The 26,763-nt window shown below is 40.6% G+C and overlaps 1 protein-coding gene across 1 annotated transcript in view; it reads right to left on the bottom strand.

Moving 5' to 3' along the window:
* Positions 1–24,758, bottom strand: part of RAB2A (RAB2A, member RAS oncogene family) — a 97,005-nt gene extending 72,247 nt beyond the window's left edge. Inside the window, exon 1 of the mRNA XM_058528754.1 lies at positions 24,498–24,758. Within this exon, the coding sequence (XP_058384737.1) occupies positions 24,498–24,543 (46 nt within the window). The 5' untranslated portion in view covers positions 24,544–24,758. The remainder of the gene's footprint in view (positions 1–24,497) is intronic.
* Positions 24,759–26,763: the final 2,005 nt, after the last annotated feature.

Genomic DNA, 26,763 nt, shown 5'->3' with positions numbered 1-26,763 from the left:
TGGGTCATGGCTCTATTTTTAAAATCACAAGACAAACAGCTTTAATTTAAAATATGTGAAAAAGCAAAGGTATGAAAAATACCAGGGCCAATTCCTAACTCCTAAAGAAAAGTTTTGCCCAACTATCATTCTGAAATCATGGCTGCATATTGTCATCTACTATACTTGGTCCTCAAAAACAAAGTGTAACAGAAGTTCCATGAATGAATGATCTACCTCACAACTAAAAGTAATACACTGAAGAACTGTATGTTTCAAAGTCATAACAAAGAACTGATAGACCTCAAACAGATCAAACAGAGATGTGGCTTAAATATTAGTAGCTTATTTTACAAACATAGAAAAATTTATTCTTCTTCGTGCTAACATTCCAAATTGAGAAACGTGTGAAGCATGAAAAAAGAATAAAGTCTGCTCCTTTTAAATAAAAAATTAATAAACTCAGCATGGTATATTAGAAAGAATACAAGCTTTACAGTTGTAACAGCAGTGTTCAAATCCATCTGTATTATTTCAAAACTTACAACTTCAGACAAATTAGTTATAGAAACTGAGCTCCATTTCCACATCTGTAAAATGAGGAAAAGAACATATAGCATTCTTACTTCAAAGGAATATCACAAGGCTCAAATGCGAAAATTTTGAATTTTGTAAATTCAAAAATTTTAATAAAAATGTTGAGGATTCTTCAAGATGAATACAAAATCTCCACCCAAACCCATCTCACCTTCAATTCAAATTTTTAAATACATATTTTCTAAAATTAATTGAAGAAAATATTCATAATCTCTAATTTTCTTTTAAATAAAATGACTTCAGAATTGTTTTAACGCTTATGGTTTTCCACATATTTTCCCCCACACATCTAAGATAGCAATCCTCTCAATTACTTCAATTAGATACTGATCTGGTGGTTTATTGTAGTAGGCTGAAGAGTGGCCCCCAAAAACATATGTCCAAGTCCTAACCCCTAGAACCTGTGAATGTGACTTTATTTGGAAAAATGATCTTCGCAGATGTAATTAAGGATTTCAAGATGAGATGAGCCTGAATTGAGGTTGGGGCATAAATCCAATGACAACATCCTTATAGGAGAAAGGCAGGGGGAAACAAAGACAGAGGGAAGAAGGCCATGTGAAGACAGAGGCAGAGACTGGAGTGATGCTGCCACGAGCCAAGGAACACCTGGAAGTGCCGGAAGCTGGAAGAGGTGAGGAAGGATGTTCTTTGGAGCCTTCAGAGGGAGCACAGCCCTGCTGACACCTGGATTTTGGACTTCTGGCCTCTAGAACTGTGACAGAACAGATTTTTGTTGTTTTAGGCCCTGAAACAAGTTTGTGATAATTTGTTACAGCAGCCCTAGGAAACTAATACACTTACCAAGAGTCATCTTTCATTCCTCCTTCTCCTTAGACTTTTATGCTTAGTCTTCTAGTCTTGTTGACTTGTCTATAATAATTCCTACTGTAATCAGTAAAGTGACTGAAACATCATAAATATTAAGAGTGAGTGGTAAGGGGAAAAGAAACAGGGAATATAGAGCATTTATTTGAGAAATCTGTCAGTGAAGGATAGGAGGGAAGGGAAAAGATGGTCCTCAAAAAACATTTATCGAGTGAATACTCACTATATTCCAGGCACTGAGTTTAGTGATAAAAATAAAGAAATTAAAAAAAGTTCCCAAAAGGATCTAGCTTTAAGAACATAAGACATCTTCTCCCTGAAACTGGAAGGCTGAAAGAGTTGCTGAAGAATCAAGTATGCTGACAAGGCTGAAAGAGTTGCTAAAGAATCAATAAAATGAAAAGGAAAGAGGAAGATGTGGAGAACCGGCCCTCCTTCCATTGACGCAAATCACCTACTACTATTTCCATATCTTTGTTTTAAAATATTAAAGTACCTCAAGAACTAAACCACTTCTTCTGGGATGAGACCAAAACCATGAAAACGACTAGAGTAATAACCTCAGCTAAAAGTCTCTGATTCATTATTCTAGTATTTTGGACCCATTGGGTCTTTGCACATATTTATTTAGCATACTTTGAGTGTTCCTTCTCTAATACTCAGTGACTTTTTGTCCACTTAGCTAACAGCTCCTTATCTTTAAAACTTAACTCAAGTGCCATAACCTCTAGAAAGCTTCCATAATACACACCTACCTTCACAAAAAGTATTCTTCAGGTTTTTAAGTATGGAGATTTTCTGGCTGCGCGAGTGTATAAAATAATCAATATAATTGTCTAGTTTCAGGGGAAGAACAATATCCTCTGCTGTAAATGCTGGAGAAGGAAGGAACCCTCATAGGCTTCTGTGATGATCTCACTCACCCTGGGTGTGGCATAAACTCTAGGAAATCAAATCTATACCTGAGCTCAGACCAAGAGATGAAGAAGCCAGGCCCCACTGAAGGGTAAAATTCATTTTAAAAAACAGGCTTAGGAAGAGCTCCAACCACACTATTTAGCCACTAACTGCTGAGCACCTATGATGGACACACAATGATGAGTAAAGAAGCCTCAACTTGGTAGTTTATTCCTTACCCTGCATTCTTTCTGAAACCTCTTGGTTTCTACCTCCCCCAAAGTTTTGATTTTTTTTCTTTGGTTTATACCTAATGGCCTTTTTCTGTCCCAGGATCCCATCCAGGATCCACATTACATTTGGTTGTCACATCTCCTTAGGCTCCTCTTGGCTGTGATCGTTTCTCAGACTTTGTATTTGATGACCTTGACAGTTTTGAGGAGTACTGGTCAGGCGTATGGCACAATGTCCTTCAACTGGGATTTGTCTGATTTTTTCCCCATGGTTGACTGGAGTTATGGGTGTTTGGGAGGAAGACCACAGAGATAGAGTACAATTTTCATCACATCATAACAAGGGTACGTATTGTCAACATGACTGATTACTGCTGATATTAACCTTGATCACCTGGCTGAGGCAGTTTGCAAGGTTACGCCACTGTAAAGTAACTCTTTTTTCCTTCCCTTTCCAGACTATACTCTGGGGAAGGAAGTCACTATGAGTAGCCCACTCCTTTGGGGAATGGACCTTACCAAAGTTTTACCAAAGTTTTAACCTCTGTGTCTCCCCTGACCTGTTTCTCTTTGTATGATGTCATCTTTAACCCCCACCCCATATCCAATCTTCTGCCCCTCCGAAGTGTTTTAACATTATCAGGTGTATTCATTACTTTCATATTAAAAAAATAAATGAAAAAGAGCCTGTATTCGAAGTACGTACTCTTCTGAAACAGAAAAGTACCTGAAAACTACCTTCTTCTTTAATTTTTTCACTCTCTACAACATCATTCCCTAAACCCTGTTAATTCCAACTCTCACCAGTAACCTCTTCAATTTTCACTACTATTGCCTTAGATAAGGCCTTTATTACCTCCCACCTGGACCACAGTAATAACCATCTAACTACATCCCAGCATTTGTTTTTTAACTTTTTTTTTTTTCTCGGTGAGGAAGATCAGCCCTGAGCTAACATCCATGCCAATCCTCCTCTTTTTACTGAGGAAGACTGGCACTGAGCTAACATCTATTGCCAATCCTCCTCCCTTTTTCTCCCCAAAGCCCCAGTAGACAGCTGTATGTCATAGTTGCACATCCTTCTAGTTGCTGTATGTGGGATGCCGCCACAGCATGGCCTGACAAGCGGTGCGTCGGTGCGCGCCCAGGATCAGAACCCAGGCTGCCAGTAGCCGAGCGCGCACACTTAACCCCTAAGCCACGGGGCCAGCCCCCATCCCAGCTTTCTAATCTGTCCTACATATGACTGCACCAGGGATGGATGAGAAAAGAAGACAGAAGGAAAGGATTACTTTTAACATCTAGTATGTTTCTGCCACTGCATTACAATATGAATATGTATTCATACATGTATATGTCTGTGTATGTATATATATACATATATATATATATATATATAGTTTCTAATTTAATCAAAACTCTAGTCCTGTACTCTTTCCTTTAAAAACTTCAATCTTTTCTACTCTCTACAGAATAAAGTTCAAACTCTACTTTAACTGGTCACAATCTAGTACCCACGTATGTCCAACATGTTTAATGAATTTATCTTTCTAGCTTTATTTCCAACAGCTGTCTGACACAAGGTCTATACTACAGTTAAAATGGATGGTATATACTGAAGAAAGTACAAGATGTGACACTTAGCAGAAGCTCAATAAATGACAACTACCCTTCTGTTCTATTTTTACATTTTGATTATTTACCATTTCTACTTGTCTAAACCCTAGCCATTTTTTAAGAACCAGCTCAAATACCATCTTACCCTAAGTTTTCCAAGGAGGACAGGCACTCTGGATCCTATGAAATGTTAAGCTTTTTCCAGTACCTCAATCAGAGCCCTTATGACATTCTACCAGCACTGCTATAAGCCCCTTAAGAGTAGGGACATATCTAATTCACTTTTTTTTTTTAAATAATTTTATTTATTTATTTATTTTTTCCCCCAAAGCCCCAGTAGATAGTTGTATGTCATAGCTGCACATCCTTCTAGTTGCTGTATGTGGGACACGGCCTCAGCATGGCCGGAGAAGCGGTGCGTCGGTGCATGCCCGGGATCTGAACCCGGGCCGCCAGCAGCAGAGCGCATGCACTTAACCGCTAAGCCACGGGGCCAGCCCTAATTCACTTTTTAAGTCCTTCATAGTAGTACCTAGTGCTGTGTTTTACATTTGGTAAACCTTTACTATTGTAGCCTTCGGTATTTCAAAGGACACCACCGATTTAAGAGACAACGAATCTACTGGACTAGATTTGGATCCTATGTGTGACACTGGTAGAAAAAGTTGTTTCAGGTCTCTAGATCTTGTTTGCTTATTTACATCATGGTAATCACACCACCTACCTTATTCATAAGGCTATTGTGAGAAATAAAAGAGATGATACGTAGAGAATAAAAGAGAAAAGATGCCTGTGCTTCTTTTTCTTTCCCCAATGTCTAAAGGCAGGCTGACACTTTATCCCACGCTAAGGTCACAGTACGCTATACATACCTTATTAAGTACTTATCACATTATACTTTTATTATCAGTTTACACATCTACCGTCCCCCACCCCTTAGGAGGAATAACATTCAACTTTTTGTATTTCAAAAACCACCTTGCACTGTGGCTTGGCTTAGAAAGCAGATGCTCAGTGAATGTTGAATTAATGTATCACATGCTCACTGAAAAGATCACCAGCGACAGATTAGTCCTTTCTACATAATGACAAACTCCAGCCTACATTAAAAAAAATCAATTTCTCAAAAAAATTTTATTCAACAGTGGATTTTTCAGATAGGAAAATGATGCTAGAGAATGAAAATGGGACTGTGCTAAGTTAGAATTGCATCCCTGATATTATCTGCCCCTAACTGAAGTGTAATTTTCCTTTGAAAAGTTCAGCTCTCTAGTGAGTACACTAGTGTGTCAGTTCCCAATCAAGTGCCTCCAAACCTGCACTGCCCTGCTAAAGAGACCAGAACATTTCTCCCCTGCAAGCTGGCGTGATACGAAGTGTCCTCAGCAGAAGGCTGCACTCACACCTCTCTCTGGTCAACTGCCCCTAGCACTACTTCAGGCTGCTTCTCATGGAGTTCCCAGGCACAGCACCATTCCATGCAGGCCTTCCCACAGCACGCAGATGGCAGCTTTCCAACCTTTCACGGCCCCTCAGTGAAATCCTCTGCCATCCAGTGGGCCGCAGCCATGCCCCTCCAAAGAGGTCTGGATGCCAGATTGGTTCCTTCCTTCCACACTCTGCCTCGGTCTTAGTGGCGGTGTCCTCTGATGTTACTGTATTCTTTAGAAGTCTCTTTACCTCCTAGCTAATTCTCCATTACTCTAATCCCACATTATAGTCAATGATTCTTTACATTAGACTTTCCCTGTTCAAATTCCTGTGTGGTTTCTGTCTCCTAGTTAGACGCTGACTGATACAACTAGTATGATTAAGACATCCTTCATTAAGATAAACCAAATTTAACCTGGTGAAGTTGAAGGTTTCTGAATATAAGCTGAGTTTAGATTTTCTTAGGAAAGACATAGTTTGTCTTTCTTTAGCGCAATATTTTTGCAAATACAAAGTACAATTTAAATTTTTTTAAATTAGAAAATAAAATGAAGCATTTGTTAATTTTCACAAGGAATAAATGATGGAATATTAAATCTAATAGCAAGTTAAGACAGCAGAATGTGGTAAAAATAGCATCTCTTTCCTTTCTTCCTCTCAACTCCTGGGGCTTTCTCCCACTAGTTTTATTTATTTATTTATTTATTTTTGTGAGGACGATCAGCCCTGAGCTAACATCCATGCCAATCCTTCCTCTTTTTGCTGAGGAAGACAGGCCCTGGGCTAACATCCATGCCCATCTCCCTCCACTTTATATGGGACGCCGCCACAGCATGGCTTGACAAGCGGTGCGTTGGTGCACGCCCAGGATCCGAACCCAGGCCGCCAGCAGAGGATTGAGAGCACTTAACCACTACGCCACGGGATGGCCCCCCATCCCCACTAGTTTGTTTTAATGGTGGAAAATGGCTAGAGTGTTTGAGAAGAATCAGAATGAAGAAAACTGAAGGATAACTACCTCTGAGAATCTTAGAATGTCACAGTTTGCTGGAACCACAGAGGTCCTCTGTGCAATGTTTTTTTAAACACTAGGCTGTAAGCAGTTAGGTCATGAAACCAATTTTGTGGATCACAACTAGCATAAAAAAATGAACTAGAATAAAATAGCAAATATTAGACTGTATGTACTACACAAGGGTAGGATAAGTAGTGTTTGGAAACTTTTGTTTTAGAGAAATATATGCCCTTACACACATATCTGAACCCTGGGTTGCAATGCAATATGGACCTATTTCTGTGCCTTGTAAAAAACAAAGTTGGAGGGGCCGGCCCGGTGGCGCAAGCGGTTAAGTGCGCGCGCTCCGCTGCGGCGGCCCAGGGTTCGCTGGTTCGGATCCCGGGCGCGCACCGACGCACTGCTTGGCAAGCCATGCTGTGGCGGCGTCCCATATAAAGTGGAGGAAGATGGGCACAGATGTTAGCCCAGGGCCGTCTTCCTCAGCAAAAAAAAGAGGAGGATTGGCGGATGTTAGCACAGGGCTGATCTCCTCACAAAAAAAAAAAAAAAAACTTGGAAATTACTGTCTAGTATCTAATCCAACTGCACATCCAATAAAAGAACTCATCTACAATATTTTTGCTAGCAGTCATGGCAAAATAAATCAGCTGAAGAATCTAGAATACCTCTATTCTCTTTTAGTTAACATTTACAGGGACAGGGATCAAAGGAAAAGTCTGATTGAATCATCTGTTAGCAATTTAACATAAATAAACACAACTTGGGTACCATGACTCATCCCCCAGGTGACAATTCTATTACATTAATCTCTTTGTAAAAAGATTTTTCCATTAGGTAAAATTAGGCTGACCCTTGTATAGGGCAAGCTCAATTACTCCTGTTGTTCTGATAAATTATGGATCAGCTTGGATAACAAATTACATGGTTTCCCTAAAGCACTGATTCTCAAAGTGTGGTCCCCAGACCAGCAGCATCAGCATTATCTGGACCCTTGTAAGAATGCAAATTATCAGCCCCACCCCAGACTTACTGAACAAGAAATTTTGGGGTGGAGCTCCGCAATCTGTGTTTTACAAAGCTCTCCAGGTGACTTTGATATATGCTAAAGCCTGAGAACCACTGCCCTAGATACAACCAACTAAAATGCTGGTTTCAGTGTCCCATCCTCTTCAGTTTAGTTTTCCAGATACAACTAATCTGAAGCCCTACATGCTTGGTATAACACACAAATAACTGAAAATACTGGAGATAAGTTTCACCACAGTACAGGTTAAGTTCAAAACATGGTCATCCTGGTTTCCACCTGGTATCTTTGGCAATTACTCAGCTTAGAATAGCTGGACTACATGCTACCTCCCAAATACCCAAGGACCCACTTCAGAACAGAGAAGTATTCCTTTTTTATTGCATCTATGGAGTCCTATAATCAAGTTTATGCTAATGTACTCTTGTCTTATTTAGAATATCTGCACAGCTTTTGACGGTCCAAAGATGAAAATATGCTCCCTCCTCATACACAACTTTACTTGACCATAACTGTAAGCCTCTGAGAACAGTAAAGCAGGAATGAGAACCTCATTTTAAAGATGAAGAAATGAGGCTTAAGTGATATGCCTCAAGTTAACAAAATAAGAGGCAGAACTGAAACTCAAAATTGGGTTTTTTGATTCTAAATCATTTTTTTTCCCACTATACTGCCAAATCTCCTGAATTTGTTCTTCTCAGATACATATCATTACTTGCAACCAACACCTCTCTTAATTAAAAAGAAAGTTATCTCACTTTCCAGGTATTAGCAGTAGGGAAAAATAGGATATTCTATAAGCTAAATGACAGGGCAGAAATTTAATGAAGGAAGAAGGTTTTATTTTGTTTTTTTTGGTGAGGAAGATTAGCCCTGAGCTAACATCTGTTGCCAATCCTCCTCTTTTTGCTGAGGAAGATTGGCCCTGGGCTAACATCCGTGCCCAGCTTCCTCCACTTTATATGTGGGACGCCTGCCACAGCATGGCTTGATAAGTGGTGCGTAGGTCTGTGCCAGGATCCGAACCTGTGAACCCCGGGGCCGCTGAAGCCGAGCGCACAAACTTAACCTCTACGCCACTGGGCTGGCCCCTAATGAAGGAAGAAGATTTAAAAAAAATGAATAGTATTTCCTCAACACTGACTTTATCCCAAATAATAATCTTCCAGTTAATATATCAGGTATATTAACACACTTTAATCTGACCATTTTTCTGATCCTTTCATAAGCAAAGACCCCAAATAAAAACTGCAGCATCTCCGAAATACATTTCAATGAAGTATTTGATGAAGATACTTTTTCACGATGCTATGGAAGGAAGAAGGTGTTTGGATATAAATCTACAATATAATTACTGTACAATAAATTTATTGTACATGATCTCTAAGTAGTAGGTTATGATATAAATGAGTATCAAAGTTAAAGGCTGTAAGCAGTAAGAACTATTTCATGCAGTTGCCAGATTAAATTAGTAAGAGCCCAAGGAAGTACCTGATAACAGTAACTAAATCAAACTGCTAAATTTCCAAACATAGCCTAGGCATCAGTGAACAGAGACAATTGTTGAGATTAGCCTGTTGAATTCAAGTATATGAGATATACATCAAGCTCAAAATTAAACATTCTTTCTAAATTCATATTTTTAATGGAAAGTGATTTGGCAGTATCTAATCAAAATGCAAAATGTAAATTCTAGTTGACCCACTAATTTTACTTCTTACACAAATTCTTACACAAGAATGCTTACCACAGCACCATGTATAACAATATTTATCAACAGGTGTAGGCAGACATTTGTTGTTTCTGGCAACCTAGCATCAGAGCACCCTTCTTTGAGCTCACTGGCAGCTAGGGCACAGACATGACCTAGGCTGAGCTAATGAGATGCTCTTGCCCAGAAATTGGAATCTTGAAAGAATGCTCTAATATAGGGGACCATCAAGAGAGAGGCATACAATGGAGATGAGAGACCACTGGCACATCAGGCTGTACTAAGAGCAGGAATGTGGCTGTGCCTTGCCTTCTTTGGCTGTGCCATTTTCAAGTTTGATTACGCTGCCTTTCTATCAATTCTGTGGAGCATCCAATCTTTCCAATAACATCTTCTTCTGCTTAAGTTAACCACAGTCGGTTTCTACTGTTTGCTACCACAGACGAGGATTAAGAATCAGGAATTGATTAAATTAATTATGGTTCAGCTATGTGGGTGTTTAAAAAGAATGAGATAGATTTATATGTGATGATATGTTAAGACACGCCAAGATTTACCCTTAAGTGAAAAAAATAAAGGCATAGAACAGTACTAATTGTATAATCCTATTGGTGGCATTGGGACACACACACATGCAGACTGACAGATGTATAGAAAATCTCTGGAAGGATACGCAAACCATTGTTCACCATACTTAACGTAAAGTGGTAGAGTATTTAATTTTCATTTTTTTACCATGAGCATTTATCACTTTCACCATTAAGAAAAAAAGAAGAAAGTGTTTCAAAAGATCTATTTTAGCATAAAACACTATATAAGCAATACTTTTAGTGGCCTCACTCAACGACCTCCATAGACCTCCATAGTGATGTGGCATTTAAATAAGTAGCAAAGTTCTGGTGTGACCCAAAATAGTTACATTAAATGTTGGTCTGCTAAGAAAATTATAAGGAAGCCTGCAAGTAAAATAATGCATTATGAAACAAAAGATTCTGATTTCCTTTTTTAACTCCTAAAAGCCACTAAAGAACAATAATAAGTAGTACTTTTTAATAAGACTTACTCATGGCTAAGGCTGAAAATTCACATACACTCAAATCTAACATGATTTTTCCCTTTCTCAGGTAAATTCTCTAAGAAAGGAAACTAAGCTAGAAAGGATGGGGAAAGAGGGCCAAGAAAGAAAAAAAGGTCAAATGGTAGAAAGGGTTCATTAATCACCATCAGAAATGTGAATTCAGGATAAAAATTTATCCCATTTAGGGATGGAGAATAGGGCTGCTTCTCTGAAGCTATCCAGAGGATAAAAAACCAACTCTTTAAACTATGCCAAACAATGCTCTTCACAGTATGGTCCCAAGATTCCTTTAGTCCTAAGCCCCCACAAAATCCTGACAAAAACCCTACACTGCCACACTCTGTATAATATGTCTGGTATAAGGTCATCCAACCTTTCTGGCAAAATAAAAGATTGTGAGGAGCTCAGCTCAATTCTCTGTTCTCCACACATAAATATAAAAATAGGGGCAAAAGCAAAAGCTGATTCTACAGGATTATTAGGTGGGGAATTATTCAAACAAATGAGACCATGTCTGATCACGTCACACATGATTTATCATTTATAAAACGGGGTCAACAGCTACCTAGGATTACTGTGAGAACAGATACGAAAGCCACAGCACAGTACTCAGTATATAGTACGTGCTCAATAAATGTTGACTGAAAATCTGAATCTGTTAAGAGCCATTCATGCTCCTTTAGTATTTTGTACATATCTCTATTACATTATCTTGTAATTATTGTGGCAAATCGGTCTCCCTTTTAGGGTTGGATAGTCTTCATTTTTCTAACTCCAGCACAGAGACTGACCACACAGTATCTGAAATTTCTTTAAAAATAAATAAAAAAAGCAAATCTAATCCTCTACTTTTTCCATAAATTCCATCTTCCAAGACCTACTATGTGTCAATCAAACCTCTGCTTGAACAGCTCCAGTAACAAACCAACTCACCACTTAACAAGCTCTTTCCATTTCACAGGGAGTCTAAATCTCTCTTCTACTTGTGGTCCTGGTTCTGCCAGTGACAAGCCACAAAGGGTACGTTTAAGCCCTCTTTTATATGACAGTTACCTAAGTATCTGAAAGTCATTATTATATTCTCCTTTAAGTCTTCTCTTTTTTAGGTTAAAATGCTTGTTATTTCAACTGTTCCTAAAATGTCATAGCCTTCATACCACTCTGACTGGTCTCTTGAGCATAGACTCCAATGTGTACATGTCCCTCTGAAACAAGAGTTTCCATAACTGAACTGTAGTTGAGTCTTGACAGAGTAGAAGTATTACTTGCCTTGTCTGTACATTATACTTTTACTAACCTAGCATCACATTTATTGCTTTGTTGGCTTTACTACTCATCTGACTCATACTGAACCAGGTCAGGTAAAAGTAAGTTTTCAGACATGTGCTGCTATTTAACCAGTTGACCTCCATCTTTGTATCTGTGTGGTTGTTTTTAAAGTAAATATAAGGCTTTGACTCCATTTTTATTAAATTTCATTTTGCTAAATTGAGCCAATCATTCTCCCTGTCAAGATCATTTTGGATTCTGTCTGGTTGAATCCACACATTAGCTCTTTCAACCAAATTGGACTTCATCCAAGTTGTTGCTAATGTGAAATGTAAAAATCCAGGACCGAATGCAGCAGCCTGCTCTCTCCAGCTTGCCTACATGGGCAGCCCTTTATGGATACAGTTATTCAGCCAGTTAAAAATCCACTTAGCTGTAAAACCAGGAGAATTCCTTTACCTCATACCAAAGGTTATCCTGAAAAAGTGTAAGGAATACCTTTACTTAAAGGACTGGTAAATCAACTCAACAGGCATACAATTATTACCGCTTTAATTTGTAACTAACAACTCATTTCCCTATTTATTAATTTTTGTATCGAGTTAAGTAAAGCTTTGAGTATAAGTGATTTTGGACACGTGCAGTTCTACTTTGCCCTCTGAAATGGTTAAAACTGAATAACAATACTTTGTCCAAAGAGATAAGAACATAACCTTTGATCATAGATTCATTTATACTAAAGACTTCAGTAGATCTACAAAAGTGCTTCTTTCCAAAGGGGTTCAAAATTGACAGAAATCATTCAAGAGGTATCTCAAGGCACCAAGAGTGTGTGTAGAGGAAATCAAGGTAGAAGACAACTACTGGCCTCACCATCCCTTTCCTGAAGACTAGTGTGAAAACAAGCAGCTCCTTCTTGATATTCTTCTCAATCTCAAGTAGCACCTGACGACATCTGAGATTGAAAAAGACTTTTTCTTTTATGGAATCTAGAGAGAATTTCGGGATCAAAGAACCATCATCTTGTAGATTAACACGTGATCTTCTTTCCTTCAACTCAAGTAATTACAGTTTGAAGTCAGCACAGTGAATAGCTTTTCTATAGGCAAGACCTCTCCCACTAACTTAATTTAGGATGCTCAACAGATTAGAAAAACTGTCTCTCAGATATTACTGTTACTAAAGTACTTTGCAGCTTACAAGGCACCTGTACACACTGCTTACTTCAAACTCATAAAAATCCTGTGAGGTAGATAAGCCAGACTTTACTACTGTCTTTGTCTGGGTGAGAAAACTGAAGTTGAATAGGTTTGAACTTTACCAAGGTAACAAGCAGAGGAGCCAGCATACAATCAAGATAGTCTAATTACAAATACTAGGCTCTTGGAAATTTTTCAAGAGTACCATCTAAGCTAAAATAACCAGAGAGGACTTAGAATAATTATTATTTGCCTCCTAGATGCGTAGCAGTTATTGCTAAAGGCCGACAAAAGCTAAAGGAGGAGTGATCCATCTATTTTAACAATGCTGGGGGTAGCAGAGCACGCAAGAATACACCACTTACACTGACATACCAACTGTACATAAATGAAGGGAAACAAATTACTGACGCTTGATTTCAAAGACAGCTATAAAGTTAGAGGAAAAAACCAAAAACCTAGAGCACTGGTGAACAACCCTAAAGGGTGCACTAGTCAGGTACTATACACATCTTACAAAGACAAAATTCAGGAATTTAAATTAATTGTTTATTTGCACAAACAAGAGTTAGTGCCAGATATCCTCTTTCCACTAGACTCTTTCTACATTGTCCTACAAGGAACAGGTGGCACTATACATGCTTGGGAAATCTGACCACCATATTGCTTTCTGTGTGGGACAAGTGCCTGCCTCACCCAAAGGCCCATGGCAAATGGGGATGCCTGTGATCTATGCCTTGATCCCTGCCCCTGTGACTGAAACAGCGTGGTACCTGATAGCAGAAATAAATTCAGATTCATCAATGATTAAATTCTCCTAGTAAAAGACAGCATCTCAGACTGAATTTTTTAAAAATATAAATATAAAACACAGGCCTTAAAAAAAAAGGGTGACCCAGTAAGGCTGAAAGAACAAGAATGAGAATGAACTGATAACTACTCTGGAGAGTGATTTAGATTAGCCAGTAAAGCTGAAGACGTGCACGCCTTCCATCCACAATTCCACTTCAACGTGTTATCTCCAGAACTTGAGCACACGTGTTCAAGGAGGCAGGCAAAAGAATAATCCATGCAGTACTGTCTTTTACAACACAACAAACAACTCACCCTAAAATTTCCTTAAGTAAAAAGAATGGTAAAAGTGTGGTACAGTCAAACAATAGAATAATTAAAATTAAACCAATCAAGCAGTTAATATCAATGAAATAGAGCAAAATATATTAATGCAGATAAATCTTTCAAAATAATGTTGAACAAAAAGTTTCAGAGCAAGTGCAGTTCAATTCCATTAACATGAAACTGAAAAAAAACAAAATATTGTGCACTGTTTATAAATACAAACATACATATGTAGTAATCTTTTGGAAACTTTCATAGGAATAATAAACACCAAATTTAGGAGAATGGTTACCTCTAGGGAGGAAGAGAAGTGAAGGGTTTACAAGGGGCTTCAATTGTATTTGTAATGTTTGCTTCCTAAACAAAACAAAACAAACAAACAAAAAACCTGATTCCAAAGAAAAAAGGAGAGAGGATGAAAAAGTACATGCTAGGCAAATATGAACCAAAAGTTAATATTCAAAACTAATATCAAACACTTGAATACCAAAAACCACACTACCAAATCCACAATATGTAAAAAGTGGAGAGTAACTTAATGACAAAGGAATAACCAACTCTTCAGCAAGATGCAAAGACCTGAGCCCACATATACCTACAAATTAGCCTTCATATTTACTGGGGAAAAAACTCAATCTGACAGAACCACAAAAAAAAATCCATTGTCATAATAGGAGATGTTAACATCTCGCCCCAAAACTCAAAAGACCATTAAGAATACAGAAGACATGACCCACACCAATAGCAAGTCTGATCTAACGGACATGTATGGAACGCTAAACCCACCATGTAGACAAGAATACACTTTTCAAGCACACACGGAACATGTACAGACACTGCAAGTACTTGGCTACAAAATTAGTCTCAAACACTGAGAATCAATACACATAGTCTATATTCTTTTACCTAAGTGAAATAAAGTCAGAAATCAATAATGAAAAGATTGTTAAAAAAAAAAAAAAAAAGAAAAGAAAAAAGATGTTTGAAACCAAAAACACACATTCCATAAAAGGAAAACAAAGATTTCAGAGTAGCCAGTTCCCCAAGACTTGTTTACAGTTTTTCTTGGATTCCTACGAGCACTCTTTATTTTATTTACTTATTTATTTATTTGTGAGGAAGATTAGCCCTGAGCTAACATCTGTTGCCAATCCTCTTCTTGTGGAGGAATATCGGCCCTGGGCTTATATGTGGGACGCCTGCCACAGCACGGCTTCATAAGCGGTGCGTAGGTCCATGCCAGAGATCCAAACCTGGAAATCCCAGGATGCCGAAGAGGAGTGCGTGAACTTAACCACTATGCCACTGGGCCAGCCCCTATGAGCCCTCTTTAAATTCTTATCAAAACCTCTTTTCATGGGGATAGGCCAGTGGCGTAGTGGTTAAGTTCACAGTGGTTAAGTGGCAGCCCGAGGTTCATGGGTTCGGATCCCAGGCGTGAACCTACACACCTACACACTCATCAAGCCATGCTGTGGCGCCATCCCTCAAACAAAATACAAGAAGACTGGCACAGATGTTAGCTCAGGGACAATCTTCCTCAAGAAAAAGAGGAAGACTGGCAACAGATGTTAGCTCAGGGACAACCTTCCTCACAAAAAACAAAAAAAAAACCCACCTCTTTTCTTGAGCTAGTTGGAGTAGATTTCTGTTCCTTGTAATCAAAAAGGTCCTTCCTAGAACAAAATCCTAGAGTTTCTAAATCATTAGTGGACTTGGATGTTCATACAGACTACATTAAGCAAAGCTGCTAAAAATATAGATACCTGAAATAAAATGAATTTTGATGAACAACTTTGAATCTTGTTAAAACAATGTTGATTAAGGAACTTTCCATAAAACATCTAGATGCAAACAAATATGCCAAGTACAAGAAAACACCAACATAGGCTAGGAAAGAAACAATTAGAGCCAAAGATAGCAGACTCCTCCAAGTATCAGCTTGCCACAAATGAGTGAGCTAAGCAGGGATGTGGGGGAAAAAAAAATCACCATATTAGGACACATATTAGGAGGCAAAAGAAATTACTTTTTCTATAAACAGCATTACTCAAACACTTTTCAGCACTGGTCAAGTCTGGGTTAGTTTTTCAAATGTATATAAGGAAATTATAGAAACATTCAAAGAAGCAGGATAAAAAGTGAGATGAGGGCCAGCCCCGTGGCTTAGTGGTTAAGTGCACGTGCTCCGCTACTGGCGGCCCGGGTCAGATCCCGGGCCCACACCGACGCACCCCTTCTCCGGCCATGCTGAGGCCACGTCCCACATACAGCAACTAGAAGGATGAGCAACTATGACATACAACTATCTACTGGGGCTTTGGGGGAAAAAAAAAAGGAGGAGGATTGGCAATAGATGTTAGCTTAGAGCCGGACTTCCTCAGCAAAAAGAGGAGGATTAGCATGGATGTTAGCTTAGCGCTGATCTTCCTCACAAAAAAAAAGTGAGATGAAATATTAACCATTTCTTATTCAAGTCAGTGTTACACATATTACGTCATTTATGCATTCCATTTTATAGATGAGGACACTGAGACTCAGGGAGATTAAAGAAGTTGCCTGAGCTCGCATAGCTGGTAAGGAGCAGAGATAGGACTTTATTCTTGTTTTATATAGGATAGTTTTGCCCTGTTTTGCATGATTGGAGGTGGTATTTGTTTTAGTAAAGGGAACTGAGGGCCTACGTACTCTCACAGCAACTCAACATACCAAGCGGTTGGTAAGCCAACAGAAGATGTCTGATATGGAATTTGTGGGAATCAAGAAATATGTATGATATGAAGAAAGAGCATGGACTTTGGGGTCAGAAAGACCTGGGTTCAAATTCCAGCTTGGTCAGTTACTAGCTGTCTGATGTGACAATTAGTCTCCCTTTCCTGTTCAGATTCAACGAGTTATATACCATTAGAAAAGGCCCTATATGTATAAATATACCAGTTGTATATTCACTTTCTTCACTACATTACACTGTATTCTTTTTAAGAGGAATCAGAAGAAAAATGTCTTTCAAGACTCAATATCAAGAATAAGGAATAATTAAGTATATGCATGCATATACTTTTTAAAGAAGTAAGGGATACTATAATTAAGGAAAATGAGCAGGGTTTTCTCTTTGTACTGCTTAGTGCTAAATACAGTGTCCACTTCAAAAAGGTATACACAAGGTGGAGTATTAATGTTGTTTCTGACTTCAATCTACTGTTTCAACTTACTGTTTCTATCTTACTGTTTTCCTTAGCTCTTTGTGGTAGGCATAATAATGCCCTCCCCACACACAGAGACATACACGCCCTAATACCCACAACCTGTGAATATCCTCCCCTATGTGGCAAAGGAGACTGTGCAGATGTGATTAAGATTACAGACCTAGAGATGAGGAGATTATCCTGAATTATCCAGGTAAACCCAATCTAATCATAAGAGTCTTTAAAAGCAGAAAACCTTTCCCAGCTTCAGAGACATGGAATGACCCAAGACGAGTCAGAAAGATGCGACACTAGAAGGACTTTACTCAACTGTTGCTATTGCTAGTTTTGAAGATGGAGGAAGGGGGCCATCGGCTAAAGAATGTGAGTATGTAGGTGCCCCTAGGAGCTGGGAACACCCTCAGATGAGAGCCAGCAAGAAAATGGAGATCTCAGCCCTACAGCTGCAATGAACTATACTCTACCAACAACCTGAATGAGCAAGGATCCTCCAGAAGGGAACCTAGCCCTGCTAAAACCTTGACGTTAGCCCAGTGAGACACATGCCAGACTTCTGACATGTATATGAACTTATGTAGAACTTCAAAACCGTAGGATAATAAATTTGTGTTATTTGAACTGCTAAGCGTGGTAGTTCGTTATGGTAGCAATACAAAAGCAATATACTTTCTCTCATTTGCATTAAAAAAAACTGTAAAAAAATTTTATGTTAGTGCCCTTAAATCCTTTTTGAAACTAGGAGAAATAAATTGGTCAATGCATGTAGCCCACCCAGCAGAAGCTACCTAGCACACATTCATCATTTTCTGAAGTGTTAACTCTGTTCCAGGCACGGTCTTGCCCCTTTAAGAACTTCGCTGCAGCATGCATCCATCAATATTTATTTTCTTCTTTTCTCCCTCAGATTTGACCAAAAACACAATAACTGTCAGCTATACCTGAAAATGGGAACATTTTGAAGACAGAACTGGGAGAAACTTAAAGAGCTACATCACAGCTATGAAAAGTAAAAACTTAAGTGGTGGGGTGAGGGAAGAAATAATTTGCCCCAAACGACATAGCTCAGTTTCTTCATCTATAAAATGGTAACCTCACATATCTGTTGAAGGATTAAAAGATAAAAAGCTTTCGATATTATGCACGAACTTATAAAAACTACGGAGAATTTCTCAGGAGAATCTACTACATAGACTTAGTGCCAAAAGTTAATGTGACGGAGAATCCATATAAATTCAGCCTGGATATACCTTACAGATTACTTATATAAAATCCCAGAAAGCAGAAAGTCTGACAATAGAAAAGAACCAGTTTTAGAAAAATAATCAGGTAAAAAAGGCCCATGACTGACCAGTAGAGGAATGCCATAGTACTGCCACACCAATAACGGTTTTAAAACAGACAGATGTCCAGGACTCACTGCAGATCTACTACAACAGCATCTCCAAGGATGAGACCCGAGCCATTTGAGTTGAGAAACACTGCAGGAATTAAAAGGATGTGACTACCTAAGTATGACAGCACAGGGAATCTAGCATCTTTTTGCCAGGTGTCCTTTACTTATAAGTGAAGAATAATAGCTAGAATGTAGAGTATTTTAAAAGTGGCTCATAAACGAGGCTGATGAAATCAAACGGGAAAGTTTCATGTAGAAAACGAAAAGTTAGAAAGGGGGACAAGGGAGGTCAGTATGTGGCTGCATCTTTTGTGGCAAAGGACACAGCCTCTCAGAATGAGGATGAGCAGAGAATAACAAAATGGAGCAAGCACAGCTGGGCCAGAGAGAGAGGGAGAAAGAGCTGAGCTGGTAAAATTGGGATCTGCTCAAACAAAACAGCAGAATTACCGGCTACTGCTGGAGGAGGAGAGCTGGTGAGATAAAATGGGGGAGGGGCGCAGTGGGGGAGATAAAGAAGAAAGTTAATTTCATGTTGGAGCAGGAGCAGGAATGGAGAGGGGACAAAAGGACAAGAGCACTGAGAAAGAAGAGAGGCGCATTACTTGAGACGAGGAGGAGGTAGGTAGGTTCACCAGCAGAGAGTAAGAAAGGGAAAGAGAAATGACAACAGGGCCATGGCCTCTTTGGTTCAATATAGTGTCCCAGGGGCAATATAAGTATTAGGGGAAGCAAGGAGCAAATAAACTGGTTAGAAGAGAAAGAGAAAAGGAAAGGGCTAGTCAAGAATCTCAAAAGACTACAAATAGCACAAACAAAGCAAAAATTTAAGTATAACAAGTACGTTGTCTAAATTCCAGATGATGTTAAAAGGTATGCTTCAGACATGTTTTAGCTCTCTCATTTAATAAAACAACTAAATACATCTAAAAACGGGCAAAACTAAACAACACAGTTTAGGGATGCATAAGATAAAACTGTGAAAAAAAGCAAAGGAAGGATTAATATAGAATTCAGGCTAGCGGAAGCCTGGGAAAGAGGGAGATGTATGTGATGAGGATCTGTATTTATTTAGCAAGGGTGTTTGATTTATTACTATTCTTTAAAACTATTAAACTATGCATACGTATATACAGTCATGGGTCACTTAACAACAGGGACAGGCTCTGAGAAATGCATCGTTAACAGATTTCGTCATTGTGCGAACATCGTAGAGTGTACTTACAAAAACCTACCCACACCTAGGCTACATGGTATTAATCTGATGGTACCACCACCGTATACGTGGTCCGTCATTGACCAAAACGTTATGTGGCACACGACTGTATATAGATATGTTTTTTATATGCATGATATATTTCATAATAAAAAAACCTTTAATGGAACTTTTCTACCTCCGAATTTCCCAGTTTGTTTTTCTACTGTTTGTTTTCTGAAGATAGCCTAACAAACTTGCTTATATAATTAAATAAAATGATTAGTGTTTCTGGCCTCAGGTTTTACAACAAGGAGATCCACCTTACATCTAGTGAATCAAAATGTCTGGGGGTTGGGCCACAGATTTTTTTTTTTTTTTTTAAACAAACACCTAGGTGATTCACAAGAATCTAAAGAAAACTCGAGTCTCCCCCAGGAAGAGGTCTTCCTTCTGTTACAGCTCTAAAGCTCTAGAGAATCTAATGCCATTCCTTCCCCAAGTTTTCTAGGATTTTGCTCCTGTCCTCTCGCTTGTATTTTTAACCTTTCAACCTCAAGTTTCCCCATCTTTATACACACACACGCAAACACACACACACACCCCAGCCCACCTGATCTTGCAACCAACTCTAAACTTCTCACTCCTTCCTTCTCTTATACACTCAAAGTCTTCAATAAAATGGCCCACACCATGGCTCTATTTTTAACTTCCCAATCTCCCTCTCTTTTTAAAACCTCCAGTAGTATATGTGAAATTGATGGCTCAAGCTGCAAACATGTATTTCCAACTACCTACCAGACATTCCCCCTTGCCCACCTGGCAAATCCCTACTCATCATTCTGATTTCAGCTCAAATGTCACCTTCCAGGGAAAGCCCTGCAGCACCTCCCCCAAGGGCCCATCCACTTATCTATTAAAAATTTCTGACACTGAATGGCCTACCTTTATATTTAGGACAAAGTCAAAAGCTTTCCAAACAAACAAACAAAAAGATTATTTAAAATGCATGTAGTGAAGATGGTCAAAAGGTACAAACTTCTAGTTATAAGATAAATAAGTCCTGGGAATGTAATGTACAGCATGATGAGTATAGTTAACAATACCATACCATATAGCTGAAAGTTGCTAAGAGAGTAAATCTTAGCAGTTCTCGTCACAAGAAAAATAACTAATAATTATGTGTGCTGATGGATGTTAACTAAACTTGTTGTGGTAATCATTTTGCAATATATACATGTATCAAATCATTATGCTGCACACCTAAAACTAGTACAATGCTATATATGTCAATTATATCTCAATTAAAAAAATATAGTCAGGTGATACAGTAATATGTAACTAATGTGTAACCAGGCTGATCTTGTTTATTTTCTTATATGGCACTTGTCCTCAAAAGATTTTAAGCAAAAAAAAAAAAAAATTCGTGTGGGAGTGGGGAGGCTAAGAAGATCAGAGAATGAAGGAAAAGTAGAGGGGACCAGTATAATGCCATAGGGAGTGGTGAAGTTTGTAATTGTCTTAAAAGAATGGATGAATACGAGTTGGTCAGGTGAACAAGTTCTGACCTAACCTTTCATTTTTTTTTGGGGGGGGGGATGGAGTGACAAGCAGGGACATTTCAGATAGAACACAACCTGGTCTGTGCTTTTATATACCTAGTTGAGTGGCAGGGAAGGTGCGGGGGGGGGGGGGGGGCGGTCAGTGATGAGGTCAAAATGGTAAGCTGATACCAAAATTTTAGGAGCAACAATTACAGGTTTATTACAATTTTTCTCTCCCTCTATACTTGATAATTATCTGCTTATGATATTAGGCCAGGCTTGTTAAAAACCAATTTCCACTTTACATACACATTTAAATGACACGTTTTCCTAAATTAGTTTTCAGAAACAAGACACTACCAATGAAAAATTTAAAAGCTATATTTTAACTGCATTTGGCCATACAGTAAGAAAATAAATATTTCAATAGTATCATCATGATCATGTAAAAAGTTTTTAAAAAATCTCTTCTATGAAAGAGGGAACTCTGAAAAGGAAAATGTGCATGGTACTTGCATATTTGTCCTCATAGTATCTATCTCACTTCTGAGAAAAGGAAAGACTACAAATGATTGTTTTATAGGCTAGGGAAAGTGAGAAGCAGGAAAAGCAATGATTCCCTTCATTCTGAGAAGCAAATTTTTCACACTATGACTTTTTAAAAGATCAGGATGGATCTCAGAGTAATGATTTAATATCATCTTTTTGTGGGGAGGGCCACATTAAGTGCATCTTACAAGTATGGGTATACTTTGAATTAAGGAAAAGTGGCAAAGGATTTCAGCCAAAGTCAACAGTAAGAAAGTGGCAGAACTGGGCTAAAAAAATTCTGCTTTCAAGTTATTAATGTATATTAATAGGAACATAGTGGTCTGTTTGGCTTTTCTTTCATTAATTTAATTAAAGGTATACCTCCTACCTTCTACTACACTCTTCCTAAAATACAAAGACATACAAAGCACGTTTTCTGCTCTCAAGAAGTATATTATCAAATAGAGATGCCTACACAAGTATCTATAAAACAGCCTGGCACTAATATCAGAAGAATGATACAAAGTGAGATACATCCAGATAAGGAGGAGTAGTCACTTCCAGCCAGGAAACCAGGAAAAGCCTGACACATCAAAAGAGCTTAATATATGTTGAGTCCAAAAGCATTATGGAAGACCTGGGTTAGACTTTGAAGGACTGACAGAATTTCCACAGAGAAGGCACTCCAAGCAGAGGGAGCAGCAGGGACCAGGAGAAAAGCACAGAAATCAGCCACTGGGCCTCACTGGCAGAAGCAAGGTAGGGAATAGTGAATACTGGGAAAGAAGGCTAGAAAAGTAAACCGGGGCTGAAATACAGAGTTCCTTGAAGGTCAAAGTAAAGAACGCGAACAGAGGAATAGCCTCCTAACAGCCATGTTTCAGGAAGATTAATCTGACAGTAAACTCTACCAGCAGAACTGCAGTGGGAAGCAGTACTGCTGTATACAGTCAAGAGTGTCAAGTATTCCGTGCCTAAACCAGGTGGTCACAAAAGCAATGGCAAGAAAGGAGTGGCTTGCATTCGAGCTGCCTGGGGATTGTTTTTGAATGAGGGCAAATTCCAAGAGAACACAGGACCGACTCGTTAATATTTGTAGCTCACTACTCCCAGCACAATACTTACCCATAGTAGACGCTCAATAAGCAAGCCAAAAGGCAACCTGCAAAGGATCACTTGAATCTTCACTACCGCTATGTGTTCATAATCACTCTTCTACCTCTCAAACCCACTCGTATTCCAGTTAATGTGAATTCCCTATCCAATCTCACTTTTACAGCTTAAAACAACATCTGCCAGTAGGCTTTAGAACGCCACTTCCTTTCCTCCAAAATACACCACAGCATTTTTAAAAGTATATAAATTTGCTACTAAACACTTGTAAAACGCTGCTTTACCTAGGGTTTTACATGGAAAACCATCCAGTTCCCATACAGACACACACCAAAAAAAACCTTGCGAAAAAACCAACTTCACAGCAGGACGTTTTTCTCTTAGGCAGCAATCAACATGCCTCTTGTGTTACTTATTGAATCTGCTACATCACTAGCGCAACCACAAGCTGCTGCTTACATTTCCAAAGTTGTGCAAAGGGTCCGAAGTTGTGCAAGAGTCCTCACTGAAATCAGACTCTGGTATATTAATAGTTGTAACACCTGAACACGCCTTAGTTTTATTATTAGATTCAAAGTCAGGCCCAAATCACAGGTATTAAAAAATATTTTACAATGAGCTTGTTTACTTATCTATGAAATACACTCGGGTGTTATTTTCAGTAAGAATAATTGAATTGCACCTCTTTCTACTTCAAACGCACATCAGCTCACCTGAAAATTGGCAGTTGTGACCTTGGATTCGATACATCGAAAAAAGTCGTGTCCCTAACACACGCCCAGACACACACACAAGCACACACCCAGAGCACTGAACGGCCTTGCATTACTATCAAATGACCGCAGTTTACACGTGGCAAAAGTCGACGGAACTCTTTCATGCTTTAATGACCTGGAAAGGATTCCCCAGCCGTTAACTAATGCGATGTGACTTATTCCGACTTGGGAGTCGACGGTGTTAATAATAATATATATTTTTTTGTTTTTAAGGTTTCCTTCTCTCCTTCTGAGCTGGCTGTCCCACAGCAGGGAGCGCTCTGCCCAGGCCTTGGCAGATGCGTGTAGGTCGGAGAAGGTGGGACCGGTCAGGACACCCAGGACCCTCCTCCCATCACCTCCTGCCCTCCTCTGCCTCCCTTTTTCTTTCCCGGGGGCGGCGAAGAGGCCCAAGGAGAGGGGCCCCGGCGAGGGAGCGCAACCATCTGAGCCGGCCCTGACGGCCCGGGGCTGGGCCGCCCCTCCTGCCACACACGTCCCAGATCGGGCGTCGAAACGGCTGCGCGGGCCCCGCTGCAGGGCCGGCGGGGCGGGGGCGGGGGCGGCGGGCCGGCCCGGCCAGGCCGCGGCCGCTCGCAGTGCCCACGTCACCAGCTCCAGCACTGCGGAAATGGAGCGGCGCGGCCCGCAGGGAGGCGCCGGGCCGCGGGGGCGCCCGCGCCGCGGCCCGACGCCGTTTGCCCCTCAGCCCGGGCCCGGAGGCCGCCGACAGCCGCCGGGCCGCGCGCCGGGCCCTCACCTGTGTCGCCGATGATGATGTACTTGAAGAGATAGGCGTACGCCATGGCCGCGGCCGCTCGGTGCCAGGGCACACGGCTCCTCCTCCTGCGACTGCTCCTCCTCCTCCTCCGCGCCCTCACCCCCGCGCCGCTCGGCTCGAAACGCCAGGCCCCGCCCGCCGCCGCCGTCAGCCGCCGGGAGTGAGGAGCTGAGAGGAAGCCGGACACACTGACACCAGCAGAGCCCACAGAGACAGCGCCCGGCCCAGCCCAGCCGAACAATAACAGCCGCCGCGGCGCCTCCGCCCCGCCTCCGCACCGACCCGGAAGTGCTGCGGCCGCCGGCGCTGCCGGCGGAAAGGGGAGGAGCCCCGCACGTCGGCCGCGCCCCGCCGGCCGGAGCCCCGCCCCGCCCCGCCCCGCCGGAGCCCCGCCCAGCGCCGAGCCAGACGCGCCCGGTCCCCCCGTCCAACCAAGCCGGGGGAGGCCCGGCGACGGTCGCTCCGGCACGTTTGAGCGGGCGACCCCGGCGGCCGGGACATGCTCGGGGAGGGCGGGGAGGGCTCGGTTCCGTCGCCGCGACGCGCGCGGTGCCGCAGCCTCCCCCCTGCAGTGGGGGCGCGGGGCGCGCAGTGGGAAGGCGGAGGTCGCGTCCGGCGCAGGGCCCCGCCCTGGGCGCCTGGAAAGGTGTTTGGCAAGGCAGGAGCCACACGGGGTGGGTTGCAGGGCGATGATGTTTCTGTGTCTGGGGATTGGGGACTGAGAGTGAACACAGAACTGTTTGTGAATTCGCAACCGTAAAGCAGGCGATGTGAAGTAAATTATGGTATGCCCCCTACGGTGGACTACTACCGGCTCTTAATTAAAATAAGAAAAAAAAGCCTAACTTATGTTAAGCGAACACAAAGCACAGGACTCAGTGTATAAATATATATTTATATTATATGTAATATCTATATATAAGGTCTATAATACAACAGTTATCTATAATGTATAATATATAAGTTACGTTTGTATATGTTATATTTTATTGTTACATAATTATAAAATATATTTTTTACCATTGCGTAAAAAAATGACAGGAATACACTTAAATACTTATATATGGGTAGTCGATCTGAAAGGAAACACAACTGGCACCAAGCAAGGGGGATGGGATTGGAGGAAAGATCTACTTTTCACTGAATTTTTCGTGTGGAGTTTGAAATTTTTTGCAGTATTTATGAATTACCTGTTGAAAAATACATTTAAAGAATGAAACAAAGTCACTTTTTAGTTCATTCAACTAACACTGGGTTTGTACTATGTTTCCCGCGCTGCTGGATTGCAACCAAAGGCCAACCCTGTAAAGGAGCGCAGATTTTGGAAGAGGAGATAGAGGACAGAGTTTAAGTGTCAAGATAGGTTACCTGGAGAAGATGATATGTGAACCAGGAATATGAATGATGAGTAAGAGTTTGTCAAAAGGAGGAAGTTTGGGGAAGGGAGCTGAAGTTCAGGCACAAGAAACAATGTGCAAAGTCTGTGGATCTGTGCAGGGAATTTAAAGTTGCATGAGGAAGCTCATTTACTAAGCCATGTCTTCTAATGTTGGCAGTGGAAGAAGAGTCATTGGTAGGGAGAAGTGACTGGGATTTAGTGGTCCTGGTTCCCGTTGCCTAGTATTCTCCTCTCCCGTGTAGTTCTATTGACACCATGCTGGGCTGGCTGTGATTGGTTGCTGCATAGTTTGAATGGCCTATGTCAAGTGTGAATTCAAAGGTTCTTTCTGGAATATTTGGAGGGGATTTTACTAAAGGTTCAGGGATAGCCCACAAGAATTTGACATGAAAAGTTACCTAAAACTGCATAACCTGGTCCACTCATCTTTAGTTTGGGGGAGGGGAGGTCCCTGCGCAACGTCTCCAGGTTCCAGATTCCAGAGGCCATTTTGTCCCTCCCATCTGAGTACCTTCACTCAAGTTTTTCCTAATGATGGATATCTAGAATGCCCCTTCCTTCCAGAACAAACTCAATTCCTTACTACTCTCAGAGGTATGGCCTTTACCCATAGCCTCAACAGGACAACTCTGTCAAGATGTTACACAAAGCCTAGCATCCTTATGAGTCAGGAGCATCTGCATACTGTTAGAGGAGGTGAGTAGCTGGAGAAGTCTCTGGTGCCAGGTCTTGTAGCCATGTCAGTATGCATATAGAACTTGACCCAGTGGACGCAAGGGAAACTGAAGAGAAAGGTCAGAATTGGGTATGTAAAAAATCATGGAAATGGATTTAGAGCTATAGAGG

Source organism: Diceros bicornis, chromosome 33, assembly GCF_020826845.1.
Source record: "Diceros bicornis minor isolate mBicDic1 chromosome 33, mDicBic1.mat.cur, whole genome shotgun sequence".
Classification (NCBI taxonomy): Eukaryota; Metazoa; Chordata; class Mammalia; order Perissodactyla; family Rhinocerotidae; genus Diceros; species Diceros bicornis.
The sequence above is the reverse complement of the archived record's forward strand: the minus strand, read 5'-3'. Positions and strand labels throughout refer to the sequence as shown.